Source organism: Girardinichthys multiradiatus, chromosome 7 (genome assembly GCF_021462225.1).
Source record: "Girardinichthys multiradiatus isolate DD_20200921_A chromosome 7, DD_fGirMul_XY1, whole genome shotgun sequence".
In the NCBI taxonomy this organism is placed as follows: Eukaryota; Metazoa; Chordata; class Actinopteri; order Cyprinodontiformes; family Goodeidae; genus Girardinichthys; species Girardinichthys multiradiatus.
In genome coordinates this window covers 256587-277318 of record NC_061800.1, presented here as the reverse complement: position 1 = coordinate 277318, position 20732 = coordinate 256587, and the positions used below count along the sequence as shown (strand labels likewise).

At 43.4% G+C, this 20732-nt stretch overlaps 1 protein-coding gene and 1 long non-coding RNA gene across 5 annotated transcripts in view; one reads left to right on the top strand and one right to left on the bottom strand.

Annotated features, from left to right (window-relative positions):
* The first annotated feature begins 1679 nt into the window (after positions 1-1679).
* Positions 1680-5450, top strand: LOC124871609. Of its 4 annotated transcripts, none has more exons than XR_007039051.1 (5): positions 1680-1749; positions 3760-3961; positions 4088-4194; positions 5017-5079; positions 5199-5450. It is a non-coding gene; the product is annotated as an uncharacterized LOC124871609 (long non-coding RNA). The 4 variants fall into 4 exon arrangements; XR_007039050.1 differs by lacking the exon at positions 1680-1749 and adding an exon at positions 2809-2865; XR_007039052.1 differs by lacking the exon at positions 1680-1749 and adding an exon at positions 2837-2942.
* A 5236-nt stretch (positions 5451-10686) lies between these two features.
* Positions 10687-20732, bottom strand: part of LOC124871367 — a 28618-nt gene continuing 18572 nt past the window's right edge. Inside the window, exons 3-7 of the mRNA XM_047370637.1 lie at positions 12128-12269; positions 11885-12031; positions 11570-11796; positions 11328-11455; positions 10687-11228 (exon numbers count right to left, since the gene is read on the bottom strand). Of these exons, the coding sequence (XP_047226593.1) occupies positions 11155-11228; positions 11328-11455; positions 11570-11796; positions 11885-12031; positions 12128-12269 (718 nt within the window). The 3' untranslated portion in view covers positions 10687-11154. The remainder of the gene's footprint in view (positions 11229-11327; positions 11456-11569; positions 11797-11884; positions 12032-12127; positions 12270-20732) is intronic.

Sequence of the window (20732 nt, the reverse complement as noted above, 5' to 3'; positions counted from 1 at the left end):
ACCAGAAATTGCCACAAAAGCATTGGGGTTTTGTGTCTGTAGCTTAGCAACAACTGAGCTGATGGCATCACATGCAGTGTCGGCAACAGCAGAAGGTGGAACGTAAACTGTTGCCAAAATAACACTGGTGAACTCTCTGGGTAAATAATATGGACGAAAACTTATTGCCAACAGTTCAATATCTAGACTGCAGAGATGACACTTCACAGTAACATGTCCTGGATTACACCATCTGTTATTCACAAGTACTGCCAGTCCACCTCCTTTACATTTGCCGCTCCTCTTTAAGTCTCTGTCTGCTCGTATGGTTAAAAAGCCCGGCAGAGAGACGCTGGAGTCGGGGATATGATCCTGCAGCCATGTCTCAGTAAAACACATGATACTGCATGCCCGGTACTCTGGCTGGGTCCTTTGTATGGCTTGGAGTTCATCCAACTTGTTTCCCAACGATCTCACATTGCCCATCATAATCGACGGAAGAGATGGTTTGAACTTCCTCCTTCTCTCTCTTCTCTTAGCTCCTGCTCTGCATCCACGGCGTCTCCTTTTCAACTCATCAGGGATTTGGGGTTGTAGTTGAAGTATTATTTGAGCTTTTGAGATATTAATCAGCTGCTCCCGGTTGTAAGAAACAACCCCGTTGCCATGGCAATGCATCATAACAAATGTTCAAAAATAGAAAGTATCAAGAAAAATCCTCCAAGCTGCACAGCATCCGACACCGGAGTGGACAGTCATCCAAACAAAAAATCAACTGTATCCACCACAAGAGGAATAGTTCCCAAAAAAGAATAAATCAGAATCAAAAGTAACAGAGCTACTCCAACCTGCTGCCACCTTGAGCGGCGCAATTCTTAGGCTCTCATCCTTAGGGGCATGACTGCAACCATGGACTCAGGGGGTCCGAGAGTGACAACCGCCTGTCAGATGCCGATGGTTAAGGGGTCGGGCCCCTCAAATCAAGGGTGTAAGAAAGAGGGGGCCGTGATCAGGCTCACTGGATTGACAGAGGACAACCCATAAGTGAAAAGGGGGCCCGCTGTCTGACCCGATATCCTTTACAGTGATTTCTGTGACTTAATAAATAATGTTGATATTAATCAGAATATTTGATTTAATGGTATGAATGATGTACCAGATAAGTTAATGACAGATTGATTAAATGAAATTAGTTAAGCATGAATGAAAGTATTAATAGAACCTCCCAGGTTATGTTTAGTTATGTGTTCACCTCAAGCGGAAGACGACGAGTACGAGTGTTCACCTCTCCATAGGTTGATTTTTAGGACATGTTAAGTAATAAATGGAGGCTGGTTTAAACTAAAAAGTTTTCTAATTGTACTAAACAGGTACATTGTTTTTGATCATGATGAAATATTTTTGACTAAGATCCATTTGATTAAACCACTATGTGGCCTGTTTTAATGATAGTAATAGTAGTTGATGATTACCTACGATTGGGCGTAATCGGCCCGGTATGAACATATGATTTCATATATTTCATTTTAAGACTCACCTTTTCAGAGCTGCGTGAAGCTGACACCCCACCCACTTGAAAAATTCCAGCAAATAGACAGAATGGTTAGTGCTTCGTTTGTGCAGGTTTGTGCCGTTAAAATTTTTGTTTGTGCTGTTTTGGTTTCTGAGATATTAAAGATTATTTTTTAGGTCATCCAGAGGTCACCATCCCCCCATTTTACTCCGAATTGAACCGGAGTGGGCTCATTTTTTAGTGCTTCGTTTGTGCAGGTTTGTGCCGTTAAAATTTTCGTTTGTGCTGTTTTAATTTCTGAGATATTATAAGTTTTAATTTCGGCCGATGACGTCACCATCCCCCCATTTTACTCCAAATTGAACCGGAGTGGGCTCATTTTTTAGTGCTTCGTTTGTGCAGGTTTGTGCCGTTAAAATTTTCATTTGTGCTGTTTTAATTTCTGAGATATTATAAGGTTTAATTTCGGCCGATGACGTCACCATCCCCCCATTTTACTCCAAATTGAACCGGAGTGGGCTCATTTTTTAGTGCTTCGTTTGTGCAGGTTTGTGCCTTTAAAATTTTCGTTTGTGCTGTTTTAATATCTGAGATATTATAAGTTTTAATTTCGGCCGATGACGTCACCATCCCCCCATTTTACTCCGAATTCAACCGGAGTGGGCTCATTTTTTAGTGCTTCGTTTGTGCAGGTTTGTGCCGTTAAAATTTTCATTTGTGCTGTTTTAATTTCTGAGATATTATAAGGTTTAATTTCGGCCGATGACGTCACCATCCCCCCATTTTACTCCGAATTGAACCGGAGTGGGCTCATTTTTTAGTGCTTCGTTTGTGCAGGTTTGTGCCATTAAAATTTTCGTTTGTGCTGTTTTAATATCTGAGATATTATAAGTTTTAATTTCGGCCGATGACGTCACCATCCCCCCATTTTACTCCGAATTCAACCGGAGTGGGCTCATTTTTTAGTGCTTCGTTTGTGCAGGTTTGTGCCGTTAAAATTTTCGTTTGTGCTGTTTTAATTTCTGAGATATTATAAGGTTTAATTTCGGCCGATGACGTCACCATCCCCCCATTTTACTCCGAATTGAACCGGAGTGGGCTCATTTTTTAGTGCTTCGTTTGTGCAGGTTTGTACCGTTAAAATTTTCGTTTGTGCTGTTTTGGTTCTTGAGATATTAAATAATATATTTTTTTAGGTCATCCAGAGGTCACCATCCCCCCATTTTGCTCCAAATTGAACCGGAGTGGTCTACCTTTTTAATGCTGTTTGTGCCGCTTTTATGTACAAGCTATATAATTTTCTTTCAGGCGATCACTGACGACTTAAATCGATGACGTCTATGGCCTGCGCTGAACATCATCACCACCATGAGGTGGGCACATGACCAATATATTCATAGTTGGACAGTATTTCCCATCCCATGCATGAAGCTAGTAAAGACATGGAGAGGTACTTTAGCCTAAGTGAAGCTTTACCTTAAGTGGACAAAAGTACTTTTTTGCAGATCAGGGCTGCTGTTAGACTTTATAGACTAACCATCACTGCTTCCAACAAACAATAGGTTTTCTACTTTCATGCCAATATTGAAGTTTTTATCTGATCAAGTTTTTATCTGATCAAGTGTTTACATAAATGCTGTCACCACTGTCACCTGATTGTTCTGCACGCCTAATTTAATATATATAACCTATACCTTACTGATAACTGCACAGTATTGTATTTTTCCTCTCTTTTATTGTAAATCCCTTTCAGCCTTTTTGTGATTGTTTTTTGCACTTTGTTTCTTATAGCTTCTAGTTTGGGTAAGTTTTCTACTTTTTTAGATAAATATGAACCTGTGTACTTTCATTGCCTTATGGTTTGGTGCTGACACACTCAAATGTTCCTATTGTGGAACAATAAAGGTTTTCTATTCTAATTAATTGAGAGAGATAACTATGACTTCTGAGATCACGCATAACCAAGTTACTGTTTGAAAATGTAATCTACATTATACTTTCAAAGAAGAATAAACACTTCTGATTTGGAAAATTAACTTTATGTTATAAATCACCACAGGCAAAATATGGCATACTTAACCATCTAAGAACTTGTAACAAAGAACATTAAAATAGAACCTACTTCTGGTCAGGAATATCAAACCATGGCAAAATGTATTTGCCTTTTGATCTGGGATTCTCAGAAATTTTCCCCCAAAATGTGTTGATTCACAGCATTCAGTCTGCTGTGTATAACACTGCATGTGGTTGTATTGTCTTCTTTTCAGACACAGTCTTCACTATATTTGCCAGGTCATCATAAAGCTCCCACACACATGGAGCTCTTCGGCAGTATGCAATGTAATGTCCCAGACCATCTTTAGTCAAGCTTCCCTTGAAAGCGATGACTCCTCTCAAAGAGAATGTCTTTCCTTGGAGAGCAACAGTGGGGGGAAATTCACTCAAAGGAAACTGAGTTGTGTTTGCAAGGTCAGTGTCAATCCATGTTATTTCTCCAATGCTGTAGCTGTGAGTAACAGTTCCAGCACAGAGCATTTTTCCTGAGGTGCTGGCTCCTGTTTTGAATTCAAGTGGACATTCTGATTCCTTCGGTAGTGGGCGAAGGCAGGGAGACTCCGGAAGGAAGAGTCCATTTTCCACTGAAATGTCAAGCTGAGCCATGCCAGAGTCCATCAGCACAGAAATGTCAGGAGAAACAAATGGTACTTCCCTTGTTGTTCCTTTGTTTAGCTGGCATAACTGTGAAGAGCAGTGTTTTGAGATATAAACGCTGGATATATTTCTCATTGTTTTTCCAATGACCGTGGAGATATTGCACTGGGCATCGATTTGATGGGCACCAGACCTCAACTGGATTTTTTCAAACATTGCACTAAGCAGCTCTGCCCTCTGTAAATAGATCTTTGGGGTCACACCATCTGTAGCAATGGCTTTTACCAGCAGCAAGATGGGGTTGTCACTGTTGTTCCTGACAACATTTTGAAATGCTGAGCTGTCACAGAAAGCACAGCATAAGCACTGACAAAACGCATCAAATGCACATGTGTTCAGAACAGAGATTGTTGATTTCCCAACTCTAATCGGTTGATGCAGGTTTCCATTTTTTAATAGTCCCACTTTCACTCTTTTTGCCCCAAACGATGGATCTGCATGGAGCCATTCAGTGCAGGAAGTGAAATAAGAAGTTCTCTTCCTTTTTTTGGGTGGAAGAATTAGTCCCCTCCAGTTTTCAACCACGTCTTCATCTGTTGGAGGAATGTTTGTGGTTTCATCGGATTCTACAGAATGGTGAGAATCCATTCTTGTCTTGGCTTCAGCACTGTGGGTAGTCATGGATACAGAGTTTGTTTCGGAAACTTTTGCTAATCCAGATGTTTCCTCATCATTTTTCGCTTTTGCAGAACAAATCCGCATATTTCCTTCAATAAAGGAAAGATGATGAGAAATAAAGCGATCAACTCGAATGGGTAAGTTCTCGTGTTTAAAAAGGCCATGCTTTACATTTTTGAATTCTGCTTCAACAGTGGCTGAGCTTGCTGTGAGGTTGGTGCTTTTGAAGAGGGGGACCATTACTCCTGTCCAAAGTGGTAAGTAACTTGCTAGTCTTATTATGTGTGGAACAATATCAGGGAGGAAATGGATATTATCCCTATCCCCATTGGCTGCAGCGAGTGACCTGCTCTCCTCGCATATGTTTGATACCCAGCCGCGTAGGTCAGTCTGGATCTCGTCAAAAGAATCCACTTGATGCATTTCATTTGGATCTTCAGCTGGAATGATGATGGAGTCTTCTGTGATCTGGGTTTTTAGATATTTTTTGCACATCTCTGATTCGAGAGGGACTCCAGAACTATCATCACCCTCTGCCTCACTGAGGGCCACAACAGTGATGGCATGTATTAGCTGTTTTGCATGGTCCAAGCACTGTGATTGAAGAAGCTTTGCTATTGCCCTGACAAAGAAATATTTGACACGGTGTGACTTGTTTTTCAGGCAGTCCCACTGACAGATCATCTTTATGCAGTGTGCCACGTCAACCCTGATAAAACAAGGAGGAAGTTTTGCAGACTGGTTCCCAAGTAGCAAACGGAAGCATTCGTTAATGTATGTCTTCAGATTGGGGTAAGGAGTGAAGGCCTTCACCAGAGCACCAAGAATAGCCAGAGAAAAGTCACTCACGGCTTCCTTTGGTATAGCAGCACCTGTACGAAGCCATTCTGTCAGCCATGTTGCAATTGCATTAATGTCGTGTCTCTCTGACAGCATTTGCACAACTGGGACTGAGCAGTGGTCCCCTGTCAGAACACCTTGATATAAGAAGATGTGGCCAGATGTACCATTTGGTCTCACCAGTCTTCTCACAACTGAGCCAGTTGCGTCAAACCAAACTACTGAGGGGCATTTTTTGGACAATGCCTTATACACATGTAGCTGTGTTTGACTCCAATAGTGGCAGAAGAACTTGTCTAGACCAATGTCTCTTATACTACCACTGTGAGGTGTGCTATATTTTAATAACTGCAAAGACAAAATGGGATCTTTGTCACCTAATTCCAAATCTCTTCTCTCCTGCTTAGCTTTTCGTAGGGTGGCCAAATTTGGAAGGTGACTTGGCTCAGCATCTCCAATATCCATCAAATCTGATGCCTTCGCTGACCTCCATACAGCCGGCTCCATCCTGCCCTCACACAGTTCTTTTGAAATCTGTGCACGAAGGTTTCCAGACATGAACCTCTTGGATTGCCCAGTGTGCAAGGAGATATCAATGTCTTCGATGGACCACTGAAGCAGCATTGGGCTGTTTACCGTTGGCTCTCTAACACAAGTCATTTTAATATGGCCTTGACACTCTTTACAGAAGCCTTTGATATCTATGTAGTTGCTTGTGACAGTTGGATAAACCTTTGCTCTCTGGAACACAAATGTACATGTGCTTTTGATCTTTTTCCAAATCAGATGGTTAATTACATGACTCCAAGTGCCAGGCTTCAAAATCATATATTCCCTTTTGCCAGATGATGAAAACTTGTCATTATATTCCACTTTCTCAGGTACAAATTTGATCCATTCCTCAAAGGAACTTCAAGCTGAAAACCTGAGCAGTCGTCTTGTCCAGGAGAAATGGAGCCTGAGTCAAACTCTGTGTCCACACTGCTCTCACGATCACTTTCCTGCTCACTGATCTCCAAACATGACCAGATGTTGTGTCTGTTAGATTTTACAAAAGTGTACAGGGCTTTTGGAGACATCTTGTTTTCCAGCTGCTGACTTAATTCTGTCCAAATAGTGGCAGCTGGAGTGGCTATTTTGCCATTAAGAAGGATAGCCTCTTTGGAAGTGCAGAGAACTGCAATAAGGGAATCCCTGTCTATTGATGGCTGTCGAGGCATCTAGTTAAAGAACGAAAAGGCTTTGATTAGCATTAATCAAAATATTATTCTGGCCTATATAATCTCCCAAAGCCACAAAACATTGATATTTCAGCATTCTATCACAACTCAAAAACTCAGTTTAAATTGTTCTCTCAAATCTGTAAGCCATTTATGCTGTGTTGTAATTATAGTATGTTTTTATTTTATTTTAAATGTTGAATTTTTTACTACTACTTGTCTTGTGAATTTTCAATTGAAGTATCTGTTCAACTTTAAAAACGTGTCTTAGTTCTGTGGAGTCAACTGATGTGCCTAAACATCGATGACTAAAAATGAATGGAATAGCTGCAAAATGAAGCCTTGCAGAATCTTTGTTTCAATATTTTTTTAAAGTCTGGACTTTTAAAAAACAGTGTTTTATCTAAAACCTAAACATTATTAGCTCACTTACCTTGTACAAGTGTAGTAAAACATTTAAATTACCGCCAAAACAAGGTCAGTGGTGGGGGTCAGTACGTGGGTGGAGCCAATCCCTATGACATTGTGTGAGAACTTAGTATATCAAAGTTGCCAAGCGCTTTTAAAAATTCTTACATTTAATGTCAGAAATTAGAAATTAATGCTTGACGCATTTAAAAATTTTATTTAAACAAAAAGTAAATTACTTGGTTATGAACTTTGAGCCAATGACCTACTCGCACTTCCGCTTTTGTCCAGCGTACACGAGCTGAATTAGATTATTAAAACCACAACAGTAACACAGAACAGTTATTGAAATTATAAACATTACATCATAGTGGTCGCAGACCATGTCAGGTTTTGGGCAAGGAATGTGTAGCTGCAGCTGGTGGATTTGTCCCCATTTGTGAGAGGATAATATTGAATTACTGTGTAGAAAGATAAATGTATTGGTGACTTAGTAGACATATTTAAAGCAAATTTCTTTGAGACCAAAAAAGTTTCATAATCTTTATTAAGGAATGAAGTGCAAAACACTATAACAAGGCATACATTTTACAACATCGGATAAAAACACAATTTAACTTGCATGATGAAAGAAAAACACGAAATTAATAACTGCTTGCTTGGTGGTGATGATGTTCAGCGCAGGCCATAGACGTCATCGATTTAAGTCGTCAGTGATCGCCTGAAAGAAAATTATATAGCTTGTACATAAAAGCGGCACAAACAGCATTAAAAAGGTAGACCACTCTGGTTCAATTCGGAGTAAAATGGGGGGATGGTGACGTCATCGGCCGAAATTAAACCTTATAATATCTCAGAAATTAAAACAGCACAAACAAAAATTTTAACGGCACAAACCTGCACAAACGAAGCACTAAAAAATGAGCCCACTCCGGTTCAATTCGGAGTAAAATGGGGGGATGGTGACGTCATCGGCCGAAATTAAAACTTATAATATCTCAGATATTAAAACAGCACAAACGAAAATTTTAAAGGCACAAACCTGCACAAACGAAGCACTAAAAAATGAGCCCACTCCGGTTCAATTTGGAGTAAAATGGGGGGATGGTGACGTCATCGGCCGAAATTAAACCTTATAATATCTCAGAAATTAAAACAGCACAAATGAAAATTTTAACGGCACAAACCTGCACAAACGAAGCACTAAAAAATGAGCCCACTCCGGTTCAATTCGGAGTAAAATGGGGGGATGGTGACGTCATCGGCCGAAATTAAACCTTATAATATCTCAGAAATTAAAACAGCACAAATGAAAATTTTAACGGCACAAACCTGCACAAACGAAGCACTAAAAAATGAGCCCACTCTGGTTCAATTCAGAGTAAAATGGGGGGATGGTGACCTCTGGATGACCTAAAAAATAATCTTTAATATCTCAGAAACCAAAACAGCACAAACAAAAATTTTAACGGCACAAACCTGCACAAACGAAGCACTAACCATTCTGTCTATTTGCTGGAATTTTTCAAGTGGGTGGGGTGTCAGCTTCACGCAGCTCCTTTTCAGGTAGCTGAACCTGCCAAAAGACTTGGGGATGGATGTCGCTCAGGGGGCAGAGAAGACAGACGAAGAAAATCAACGCTTAGGGTGTACATTAACTGATTCAGATGATGTTAGACAGAATTTTCTGCTGTGCTTCAGGCTGTTGTTGTTTCTCTCTCTTTTCTCTAAATCAACACATACAGGTTTGATGGGGTTAGACTTGTCTCCACTAGGTGTATCAACTGTTGCTTAGACACCACCAGGGGTCTACCGGAGAGATGGCGTTCCTCCTTGGGGGGGGAGGAACCACGTGACAGCTGGAAGGAGATTCCCTGGTCATATATAGGTTTAACACACACATACAGGGTTGAATGATTGTTTCGGGGGGTGGGTACCCAGTTGCAGGTGGTCCACTACCCAGTGCCTAGGGGGTTAACTGATCTGCCTTTAAATGACACATCATCAGGGTGGTTGTTAGGAATAACCTTTATTAATATGAGTCATGATGCCCTGTGGGGGGTGCTCCAGGAGTATGGAATCGGGGGCCCTTTATTAGGGGCCATCCGGTCCCTGTACGAGCGGAGCAGGAGTTTGGTCCGCATTGCCGGCACTAAGTCGGACCTGTTCCCAGTGCATGTTGGACTCCGGCAGGGCTGCCCTTTGTCGCCGGTCCTGTTCATAACTTTTATGGACAGGATTTCTAGACGCAGCCAAGGGCCGGAGGGGGTCTGGTTTGGGGACCAGTGGATTTCGTCTCTTCTTTTTGCGGATGACGTGGTCCTGCTGGCCCCCTCTAGCCAAGACCTACAGCATGCGCTGTGGCGGTTCGCAGCCGAGTGTGAAGCGGCTGGGATGGGGATCAGCTCCTCCAAGTCCGAGGCCATGGTACTCGACCGGAAAAGGGTGGCTTGTCCTCTTCAGGTTGGAGGGGAGTTCCTGCCTCAAGTGGAGGAGTTTAAGTATCTCGGGGTCTTGTTCACGAGTGAGGGAAGAATGGAGCGGGAGATTGACAGACGGATCGGTGCAGCTGCCACAGTAATGGGGGTGCTGTGCCGGTCCATTGTGGTGAAGAGAGAGCTTAGCCGAAAAGCAAAGCTCTCAATTTACTGGTCGGTCTACGTTCCTACCCTCACCTATGGCCATGAACTTTGGGTCATGACCGAAAGAACGAGATCACGGATACAAGCGGCTGAAATGAGCTTCCTCCGTAGGGTGGCCGGGCACTCCCTTAGAGATAGGGTGAGGAGCTCGGCCATCCGGGAGGAGCTCGGAGTAGAGCCGCTGCTCCTCCACATCGAGAGGAGCCAGTTGAGGTGGCTCGGGCATCTATACCGGATGCCTCCTGGACGCCTTCCTCGGGAGGTGTTCCAGGCACGTCCCACCGGGAGGAGGCCCAGGGGACGGCCCAGGACACGCTGGAGGGACTATGTCTCTCGGCTGGCCTGGGAACGCCTTGGGCTCCCCCTGGAGGAGCTGGAGGAGGTGTCTGGAGAGAGGGACGTCTGGGCGTCTCTGCTGAGTCTGCTGAGTCTGCTGCCCCCGCGACCCGGTCCTGGATAAGCGGAAGACGACGAACGAACGAACAAATATGAGTCATAGCTGTTTTTCCCATCTATACTATAGCATACCTGTCAAGTTTTGGATTTGAAAATAAGGGAAATGTTCTGGGGCCCGCTGCGAGCCATCCCACTACCCCGACCAAGCTCCAGTATCCCTTACATTTTAGCACAGGTGTACAAGATATCTAAAATAACAACTTGTCAACCACTAACAGACTACAATAAGCCTACCTTTGATGACACTGAATGCTGTGGACATTCCTATGTTATAACAGAGCCTAAATGAAACACAAAAGGGGTTCAAGCACATTTATTTATTTAACACATTTTCAGTTTATATATACATTGCTTGTCTTTAGGTTAAACATTTACATTTTGTCTTCATTACACATTTTATTTAAATTTCTCATGTTCACTCAGGTGGCTCTCTGGCATTCACTAAAGACGTATTATACAGATTTGTTGCAGCCTTTGCATCCTTTAAGACTCGTTTGGATGGAGTGTATTTGTGGCCTGGGCCAGAGTGGTTGATTTTACATGACAGTAAAGCACAAACCGTGCTGTTGTCTAATGACATCCTATTCTCTGTAACAATCTTTCTTACCATACTGAACACTCTTTCAGAACTGGCATTGCTGTGGGGAATGCATAGTAAAGCCTTCATTAATCTTGGCAGCTCACTGAACCTCACATCTTTCCCTACCAGTCCCCAGAATCTGTCAGTTTTGTCTTCTTGTGGGAGATGCTTGCTATCTGTCACCTGTTAGTCAATGAGTTCCTCTCTCAGCCTATCCTCACTCAAGATCAACTGAGGGAAAAGGGCCCCTAGCCTTGCCACTGTAATGTAAAACAAGTGTTTGACTGAACATTGCAGATCTAAACCATGCAATATTCATTTATTCATTTAATCAATGAGGAACTGACTCTAACATCTACCTGTCCCTGGAGTAATGTCAAGGCGAGCAGCAGGGTCCAGCACTTTCATGTCCTTCAGGAGTGGATGGTCAAGAGGAAAAGAGGAGAACATCTTCTGAAGCACTGCTTCATAGAATCTTCTCACAGATCTACAACAGCATAAGAGTAAAAACAGCATAAGAGTAAACAAAAAACACTACAGCCTATAATCTCATACTGTGAAAAGATGATATAATTAAATAACTGCTGGGTAATATACTCACTGAAAGATTTTCTTCTCCGCTGACACAGGGAGCTCTTTCCTTGCCATGAATGCCTTTGTTTCTGCTCCTATAAAGAGCTCTTCGTCAGCCAACTGATGTCCTTCTCCATACTCCACCTCCTTGAGAGGTACACCCATGATGGCCCTGGCTGGTATGAGGAACCCCAGGATCCTCTTGATCAGCCTGCACATCTCCTCTTCAAGTCTGTGAATCTGCACGGCCTCTGACTGAAGAAAATATAATTGGTCACACTGTAATAAAAAGGCTACAATAAGTACAACCATATTTTATTCATCCAATATGATTGACACCCACCTGGAAGACAATATTAAATTCATATAAAGGCTTAAGGGCAGCACTCAGGAACATGAAGTAAGCCTTCACGATTGGATCACGCAGATGGCTTGCTAGATCGCGCACTTTGGCACTCCTCTCCACCTCCTCATGACTGTTAAAGTAGGCCTACAGTACATATGGACACAGAGTGGCAATTCATGGTTAAAATGGAAATCTAGCATAATTAACTGTGTATATATCTGCTGGAGTTACCATCCTTACCTGCAGTGCATCCCACTGGTTCAACACTCTCTGGATGCAGGTTAGCAGACTCAGCCATCTGGTGCTGCAGTACCTGAGGAGCTTCCGGTGGTCTGAATCAGTGAAATCTACAAACCCTTTGTAGAGTTCACATCTATTTGCACTGAAAGATAGAAAAATGTTTATAAGAATATTAACTGCAGACCTAGAAAAAATAGAAGTCCTATTTAATTTATTTGCATCTACCTTTTATCAAAGTGGGTGTATATCCCCACCAGGATGTCTTCCACCGGTACCTGGGCTGCTCTGATGCCACAGCCAGTGGCAACGTCCTCATTCTCAGAGAACCACTTCAGTCCTGCATCACCTACAGGATACAACATGAAATGTCTACCGCTTTCTCCAGACCTCTGCTCACCATCGCCGCTATTCATGGCTGAGTCTGTAGACGCGAATGTCCTGCCTGAAGACATGAAGGTGGTTGTGGAGGAGGAGGTAGCCACCTGCTACTCACCCTCTACCGAAGCCCCTACACAAACCCTGGAACCGATGGAGGACCCTCAGCCTTCAGCAGAGGATGAGAGTAACCAGGAGGACGAAATTGACGGTTGGTTCTCAACCACCCTCATCAATATGGTGAAAACAGCGATACTTCATTTATTCAACATAACCTCTTTGAACTATCTCAGAGAAACCTGCTATGGATGTATAACGAACCACCCGAGCCAGCGTCAACACCATTGCCTGGAGGTATTGGGGGAGGATTATTACCAAGTCAACTTTCAACGCATCGTACGACGACTCGTAAACCCCAAACTCGTTCCTGCTATTCAGAATCTTCTGGTACTTCGACGCATACAAGCGGATGACTTCAGAGTGAAGACGATTGCCAAGACGGTTTTATATGAACTGAAATCGGTACAAGGCATCCACAGTGCAATAGCGCACGTTTATGATCGCATGGTCGATGAGAAACATCTCAAACAACTTAACTCTGTTTCAGAGTGCTATGGACTGACAAACTGATCTCACATGTTTGATGACTTGTTGTATCATTTTTTATTTTTTGTTTAGTATTCCAGTACTTTAATTAATCTGCATTATATGATTTTTCTTCTTTTTTTCTTTTTACTATTAAATACAATTAAAGTAGGAACATAGTAACCTTTCCCAAAAGTGTTGTTTAAAAGCTAGTAGTGTTTGAATTCATCTGCATTAATCTGCATTTTATCTGATTTTGTTTTTTTTTTTTTGTTTTTTTTTATATTAAATACAAAAATAAATAAAAAAATAAGGATAAATCTACCCTCCTGTGTGTTTTTTCTCATTAATTAACAAGTAATCGGCAGAGTGAGCATAAGGCAGAGATGGCAGGAAGACGGCTGATGAAGAAAGTATATTATAGCCCTTCAAATCCGGGAAGTTTTGGGGGTGTAGATAGTCTGAGGAGGGTTATGCAAGATGAAACGGGAAAGAAGGTTGCGGTTGAAAAAGTTAAAGATTTTTTATCAGGAGAAGATACCTATACTCTACATAAACCTGCAAGAATAAAGTTCCCGAGAAACAGAGTTTTTGTCAGCAGACCATTGAGGCAGTTCCAGGCTGATCTCTGTGACATGCAAGCTCTGGCCAAGGAAAATAATGGTTATAATTATTTATTAACAGTCATTGACATCTTTTCAAAAAGGGCGTATGTACGAGTTTTGAAGAGGAAAACAGCCGCTGAGGTGGTAAAGGCATTTGAATCAGTTTTTACAGAAAGTCAGATCCCCAAAAAACTTCAGACTGATGCCGGTAAAGAATTTTTTAACAAGAAATTTAAGGTTTTAATGGAAAAACACGGTATTGAACATTTTGCCACAGCGAGTGAAGCAAAAGCTTCAGTGGTCGAGAGATTTAACCGCACATTAAAAACAAGGATGTGAAGTACAAGGCAAATTCAGTGATATGATTACTCAGACGTTTAACCCCGCCCACTACCTTCCAGTCTCCAGAAGACATATTGAAAATATCAATATAGAAATTAAATCGGACCAAAACGTTCCTGTAAATTTCGTCTATGGAAAGACCGTCATAAGACTACACTTCAGACCGGTGATATCACAACGTAGCCTGAGATAAATTTTATTTGTATAAACTATTCCAGAGATATGTATATAACCTCTAAGACTGATTGGTTATCAGAGAATTTAAGTACACCCTTTCATCAAACTTTTTGACAGGTGGGCGGGACTTCCGGTGGGGGCCATGTGGGCGCCATGTGGTTGCCATGTGGGCAGGAGGTCACGTGGTCAAGCAGGTGGTGTGTCCAAGGGGGCGTAACCGTGGATGCTGATTGGTTGTCGTCATTAGGGGCGATACCTTAAATGAATCAATTAAAACACAGGGGTGTGTTTAAGGGTGTTACAGGGAAGGCCTTAAATGAGCCAATTAAAACACACAGGGGTGTGTTTAAGGGTGTTATTAATAATCTGTATGTTTTTCAGGCGTTAATACATCTAAAAAACAAAAAAAGACATGCATCCTTTTATATTTTAAAGGTATAATCAACTTAATGTTGACCTATCACATGAAATCCTAATAAATGAACTGTGTAACCTGACAGAATTGTAAGTTCATTTTGCTTTACAGCAGGACCTATTTGTTGAATATATGAGCCAGTCTATCCCCCAGTGGGCCCACCACCTGCAGGGGGAACCGTGAGGGACCGGTGCAAAGAGGATTGGGTGGCGGACGAAGGTGGAGACCTCAACGGCCCGATCCCCGGATGCTTAGGCTGGCTCTAGGGACGTGGAATGTCACCTCGCTGGGGGGGAAGGAGCCTGAGCTGGTGCGGGAGGTCGAGAGATATCGACTAGAAATAGTCGGGCTCGCCTCCACGCACAGCGTGGGCTCTGGAACCCATCTCCTTGAGAGGGGTTGGACTCTCTTCTACTCTGGAGTGGCCCACGGGGAGAGGCGGCGGGCTGGTGTGGGTTTGCTTGTTGCCCCCCAGCTCAGCCGTCTCGTGTTGGGGTTTACCCCAGTGGATGAGAGGGTTGTATCCCTGCGCCTTCGGGTTGGGGAGAGGTCTCTGACTATCATTTCAGCCTACGGGCCGAGTGGTAGTGCAGAGTACCCGGCCTTCTTGGCGTCCCTGTCGGGGGTGCTGGATAGTGCCCCTCCCGGGGACTCCATTATTCTGCTGGGGGACTTCAACGCCCACGTGGGGAACGACAGTGACACCTGGAGAGGCGTGATCGGGAGGAATGGCCTCCCCGATCTGAATCCGAGTGGTGTTTTGTTATTGGACTTCTGTGCTAGTCACGGATTGTCCATAACGAACACCATGTTCAAACATAAGGGTGTCTATCAGTGCACTTGGCACCAGGACACCCTAGGCAGGAGGTCGATGATCGACTTTGTTGTCGTATCATCAGACCTTCGGCCGCATGTTTTGGACACTCGGGTGAAGAGAGGGGCTGAGCTGTCCACTGATCATCACCTGGTGGTGAGTTGGATCCGCTGGAGGAGGAGAAAGCCGGACAGACTCGGCAGGCCCAAGCGCATAGTGAGGGTCTGCTGGGAACGCCTGGCGGAGCCCTCGGCCAGGGATGTGTTCAACTCCCACCTCCGGGAGAGCTTCGACCAGATCCCGGGGGATGTTGGAGACATAGAGTCCGAGTGGACCATGTTCTCTGCATCTATTGTCGATGCTGCTGCCCATAGCTGCGGCCGTAAGGTCTGCGGTGCCTGTCGTGGCGGCAATCCCAGAACCCGGTGGTGGACACCGGCAGTAAGGGATGCTGTTAAGTTGAAGAAGGAGTCCTATCGGCTGTGGTTGGCTTGTGGGACTCCTGAGGCGGCTGACGGGTACCGTGAGGCCAAGCGTGCTGCGGCCTGGGCTGTGGCAGAGGCAAAAACTCGGGCCTGGGAAGAGTTCGGTGAGGCCATGGAGAAGGACTACCGGTTGGCCTCGAAGCGATTCTGGCAAACCATCCGGCGCCTCAGGAGGGGGAAGCAGGGCTTTGCCAACACTATTTATAGTGGGGGCGGGAGACTGCTGACCTCGACTGAGGACATTATCGGGCGGTGGAAGGAGTACTTCGAGGATCTCCTCAATCCTGCCATCACGCATTCCGTGGTGGAAACAGAGGCTGGGGACTCGGGGTTGGATTCTTTCATCACCCAGGCTGAAGTCACCGAGGTGGTTAAAAAGCTCCGCGGTGGCAAAGCTTCGGGGGTGGATGAGATCCGCCCTGAGTACCTCAAGTGTCTGGATGTTGTAGGGCTGTCATGGTTGACACGCCTCTTCAACATTGCGTGGCGGTCGGGGACAGTGCCTCTGGACTGGCAGACTGGGGTGGTGGTCCCCCTTTATAAGAAGGGGGACCGGAGGGTGTGTTCCAACTACAGGGGGATCACACTCCTCAGCCTCCCTGGTAAGGCCTACGCCAGGGTATTGGAGAGGAGAGTCCGACCGATAGTCGAACCTCGGCTTCAGGAGGAACAGTGTGGTTTTCGTCCCAGCCGTGGAATACTGGACCAGCTCTATACCCTCTACAGGGTGCTCGAGGGTTCATGGGAGTTTGTCCAACCGGTTCACATGTGTTTTGTGGACCTGGAGAAGGCATTCGACTGTGTCCCTCGTGATGCCCTGTCGGGGGTGCTCCAGGAGTATGGAATCGGGGGCCCTTTATTAGGGGCCATCCGGTCCCTGTACGAGCGGAGCAGGAGTTTGGTCCGCATTGCCGGCACTAAGTCGGACCTGTTCCCAGTGCATGTTGGACTCTGGCAGGGCTGCCCTTTGTCGCCGGTCCTGTTCATAACTTTTATGGACAGGATTTCTAGACGCAGCCAAGGGCCGGAGGGGGTCTGGTTTGGGGACCAGTGGATTTCGTCTCTTCTTTTTGCGGATGACGTGGTCCTGCTGGCCCCCTCTAGCCAAGACCTACAGCATGCGCTGTGGCGGTTCGCAGCCGAGTGTGAAGCGGCTGGGATGAGGATCAGCTCCTCCAAGTCCGAGGCCATGGTACTCGACCGGAAAAGGGTGGCTTGTCCTCTTCAGGTTGGAGGGGAGTTCCTGCCTCAAGTGGAGGAGTTTAAGTATCTCGGGGTCTTGTTCACGAGTGAGGGAAGAATGGAGCGGGAGATTGACAGACGGATCGGTGCAGCTGCCACAGTAATGGGGGCGCTGTGCCGGTCCATTGTAGTGAAGAGAGAGCTTAGCCGAAAAGCAAAGCTCTCAATTTACTGGTCGGTCTACGTTCCTACCCTCACCTATGGCCATGAACTTTGGGTCATGACCGAAAGAACGAGATCACGGATACAAGCGGCTGAAATGAGCTTCCTCCGTAGGGTGGCCGGGCACTCCCTTAGAGATAGGGTGAGGAGCTCGGCCATCCGGGAGGAGCTCGGAGTAGAGCCGCTGCTCCTCCACATCGAGAGGAGCCAGTTGAGGTGGCTCGGGCATCTATACCGGATGCCTCCTGGACGCCTTCCTCGGGAGGTGTTCCAGGCACGTCCCACCGGGAGGAGGCCCAGGGGACGGCCCAGGACACGCTGGAGGGACTATGTCTCTCGGCTGGCCTGGGAACGCCTTGGGCTCCCCCTGGAGGAGCTGGAGGAAGTGTCTGGAGAGAGGGACGTCTGGGCGTCTCTGCTGAGTCTGCTGCCCCCGCGACCCGGTCCTGGATAAGCGGAAGACGACGAACGAACGAACGAACGATAAGCCAGTCTAAATCAGTTCAAAATAGAAAAGACCTAAAAAGTAAATTAAAAGATTGTGCTACATCGATGGAACAAGAAAAACCTTCAGCTTCTGCGTCAACATACTGGAAAAGCAGCTGAAAGAGGTAAGACGAATATGAGATTAACAGAAAAAAAAAAGAACTTCAGTATACTGTTTCCAAGTTATAAATTGACTAGCAATGATGTGTTTGTTTTTGAATCATGAGATTCCATTTTAGAAAAAAGGAATGATAATTTTAGTTACCTGTAGCTTTTCTAAAACATTTACTTTTTCATCTTAGAGTAAAAGGTTATTCAGGGGAGTTACAGTTATACTATATCCATCTGTTAGGGGCGATGTCAGGAAGGGGCAGTTACTTCTGTTCATTAGATAACCATATCACCTTTGAACTCAAGAAAGGTTTTGGTCTTAAAAACAGTCTTTGCAGTTGAGATAACACTGTCATGTTCTGGTATAAATACTGTGAGTAAATGTTGTCCGGGGGCTCTGTTTCATTGGCTAACCTCAGTGTCAGGGTCTTCAAATGCTGAATGTCTTTGAACCATAACACTTGTTACATTGAAAAATACCAGTACTGACAAGAAAAAATGTCGGTAAATATTTCAGGAAACCCGGAAATTGTGGCTTCTACTTCTGATAATTCACAAAAGCACAATTACATCTTTAAACGTAAGTAAGTAAGTAAGTAAGTATTCATTTTTAAGAAATCATTAAATGCATGTGAATGTTCTCTAATTTTGTTTATATATATTGTTTATATATATATATATATATATATATATATATATATATATATTTTTCTTTGTCATAGAACCCACCGCTGATGACCTTGATGATTTCATCTTGACACAATCAGATTATGGTAAGTAAATGTTAAATGCAATAAAATATATATATATATATATATATATATTATAGTTAACCCTTGACAATGTTTCAATTTATAGATTTGATGAGAGAGGTAAACCCGAATGATCAAGTTGGAGGGTTCAGTGGCTGGAATCGACAGTCAAAATTGAGAAGGCGAATTATTTCCAAACAAGAAAAAACCCCAACCACAACTGAAATTAAAACTGATTCTTTGAATACTCCTCCGTCAATTATCATCATTTCCCCTGAAGACACACCGGATAAGTTACCGGCACCACCAGAAAGTAAGTAAGTCCTAGGAACCAGCTATTTTTCTTTGAGAGTGAATGTATTTTAAACCTCTGATAAAAACTGTTTACAGATTCGACTGAGAGCTCTGTGGAAGACACAGCTGTCGAGCAGCAGCAGCAGCAAGGTAGAAAAAAAAAATTTAAAATTAAATAAAAACAATATATATGTATTTTAAGCATAGTTCAATAAAATGTCATATAAACCTGTTTACAGATACATCCAAAGATGCCACATTGAATCCGCCCACCAGAAGGTCGCTTTTCAAAGATCAAGACAGCTTTCAGCAGAGAGGCACCGTTTCAGTTCAACAAGAAGTGAAATCTGGAGGTTTTACCGCAAAGAATCGGAGTAAGATTAAAAAAAAAAACTTGTGTACTTTAAAAACTATTTTTCGTTTTATTTATGAACGCTGTGCTGCGCAGCATAAGATAACTTTTATTGTGTTCTGTTTTTACAGAATATTTAACCCCGGCCAAAAGACAGCAACTCTCTGCGCTACAAAGCAGAGCAACGCTAGTGAGTGGATTAATGAACGGTACGTTTTAATTCATACATACATACTGAATTAATTTGAATTCCTTTGTTTTTTTTCCAGCTTTAATGTGATTATTTCAATATATATATATATATATATATATATATATATATACATATTTTTATTTATTTATTTATTTTTTTTGTTCATTCTCCTTACAGAGGTAACGTTGATGGTAGGACAGATTGGCTACAGAAACGGACAGCACAGGAAGACAGTCTCTACAGCCTCACGGAATCTTCGTAATAAGGCCTCATCGTTAACGCTTCTGGCAGCATGTCAGATTCTGTTAAAGAAGCATTTTGTTGACATCAAGGTGATTTTAAACTGAACTGATCACTGTGTTTTGTTTTTGTTTTTTTGTTTTTCTGTAGGTTAGTTTTATTTTTTATTTTTTTTCTTATGTTCATAGAAATGGATAATCGAATCAGACTTGCCCTGGATGAAATAAGAAATTTAGTTAATGAACTTAACGAAATTTCCGTTAATGCAGAAGTAGCAGATAACATCGTTTTAAATGCATCTCCTGCTAACAGTGAAAATGTAATAAATGAACATCAGCACGGTGACGTTTTAAACGTAATCAATCAGGCTCTTGACGATTTAAATAGAGCATTTTGTCCACTCAGTATTGAGCAAAATGATCCACCTGACACTCATCAGAATCCTTCTACATCACCTGCCGCAGATCATCACGGGGGTCATTTCAATACGGACATAGCAGTTAGTTCTGATCTGTGGTTGAACGTGAACATTTTAATAACCATGAAATAAGGAGACCTTTTACCATACCGCCGCCCTGTCCAAGTAACGTTCCAGATTTAGCAGCATTCTATACAGACATCATGCGTATTATCATTGAATTAGCCGACGCTGCGAGATCGTTAACCAGACGTAACGACGTTGTGCAGCTGGAATTAGTGGGTGAAAATCTCAATCGTCACATCACATTTACTGTTACAGATGATGGAAATATGATCCTGCCTGCTTTCGAAAACTTCCTCGACGATTTAGTACAATCGAATGCAAATATACCTGTAGATAATAACATGGAATTTGTTCTTCAGGTTGTTAATGACCCAGCAGGAGGTTCTAAGCGTAAAGCTGCAGGAACGTTAGACTGTAAACTGATTAATAAGAAAATGCGTCATTTGTATATTATAAACAATACCGGTAATCAGTTATGTTTTGCAATCAGC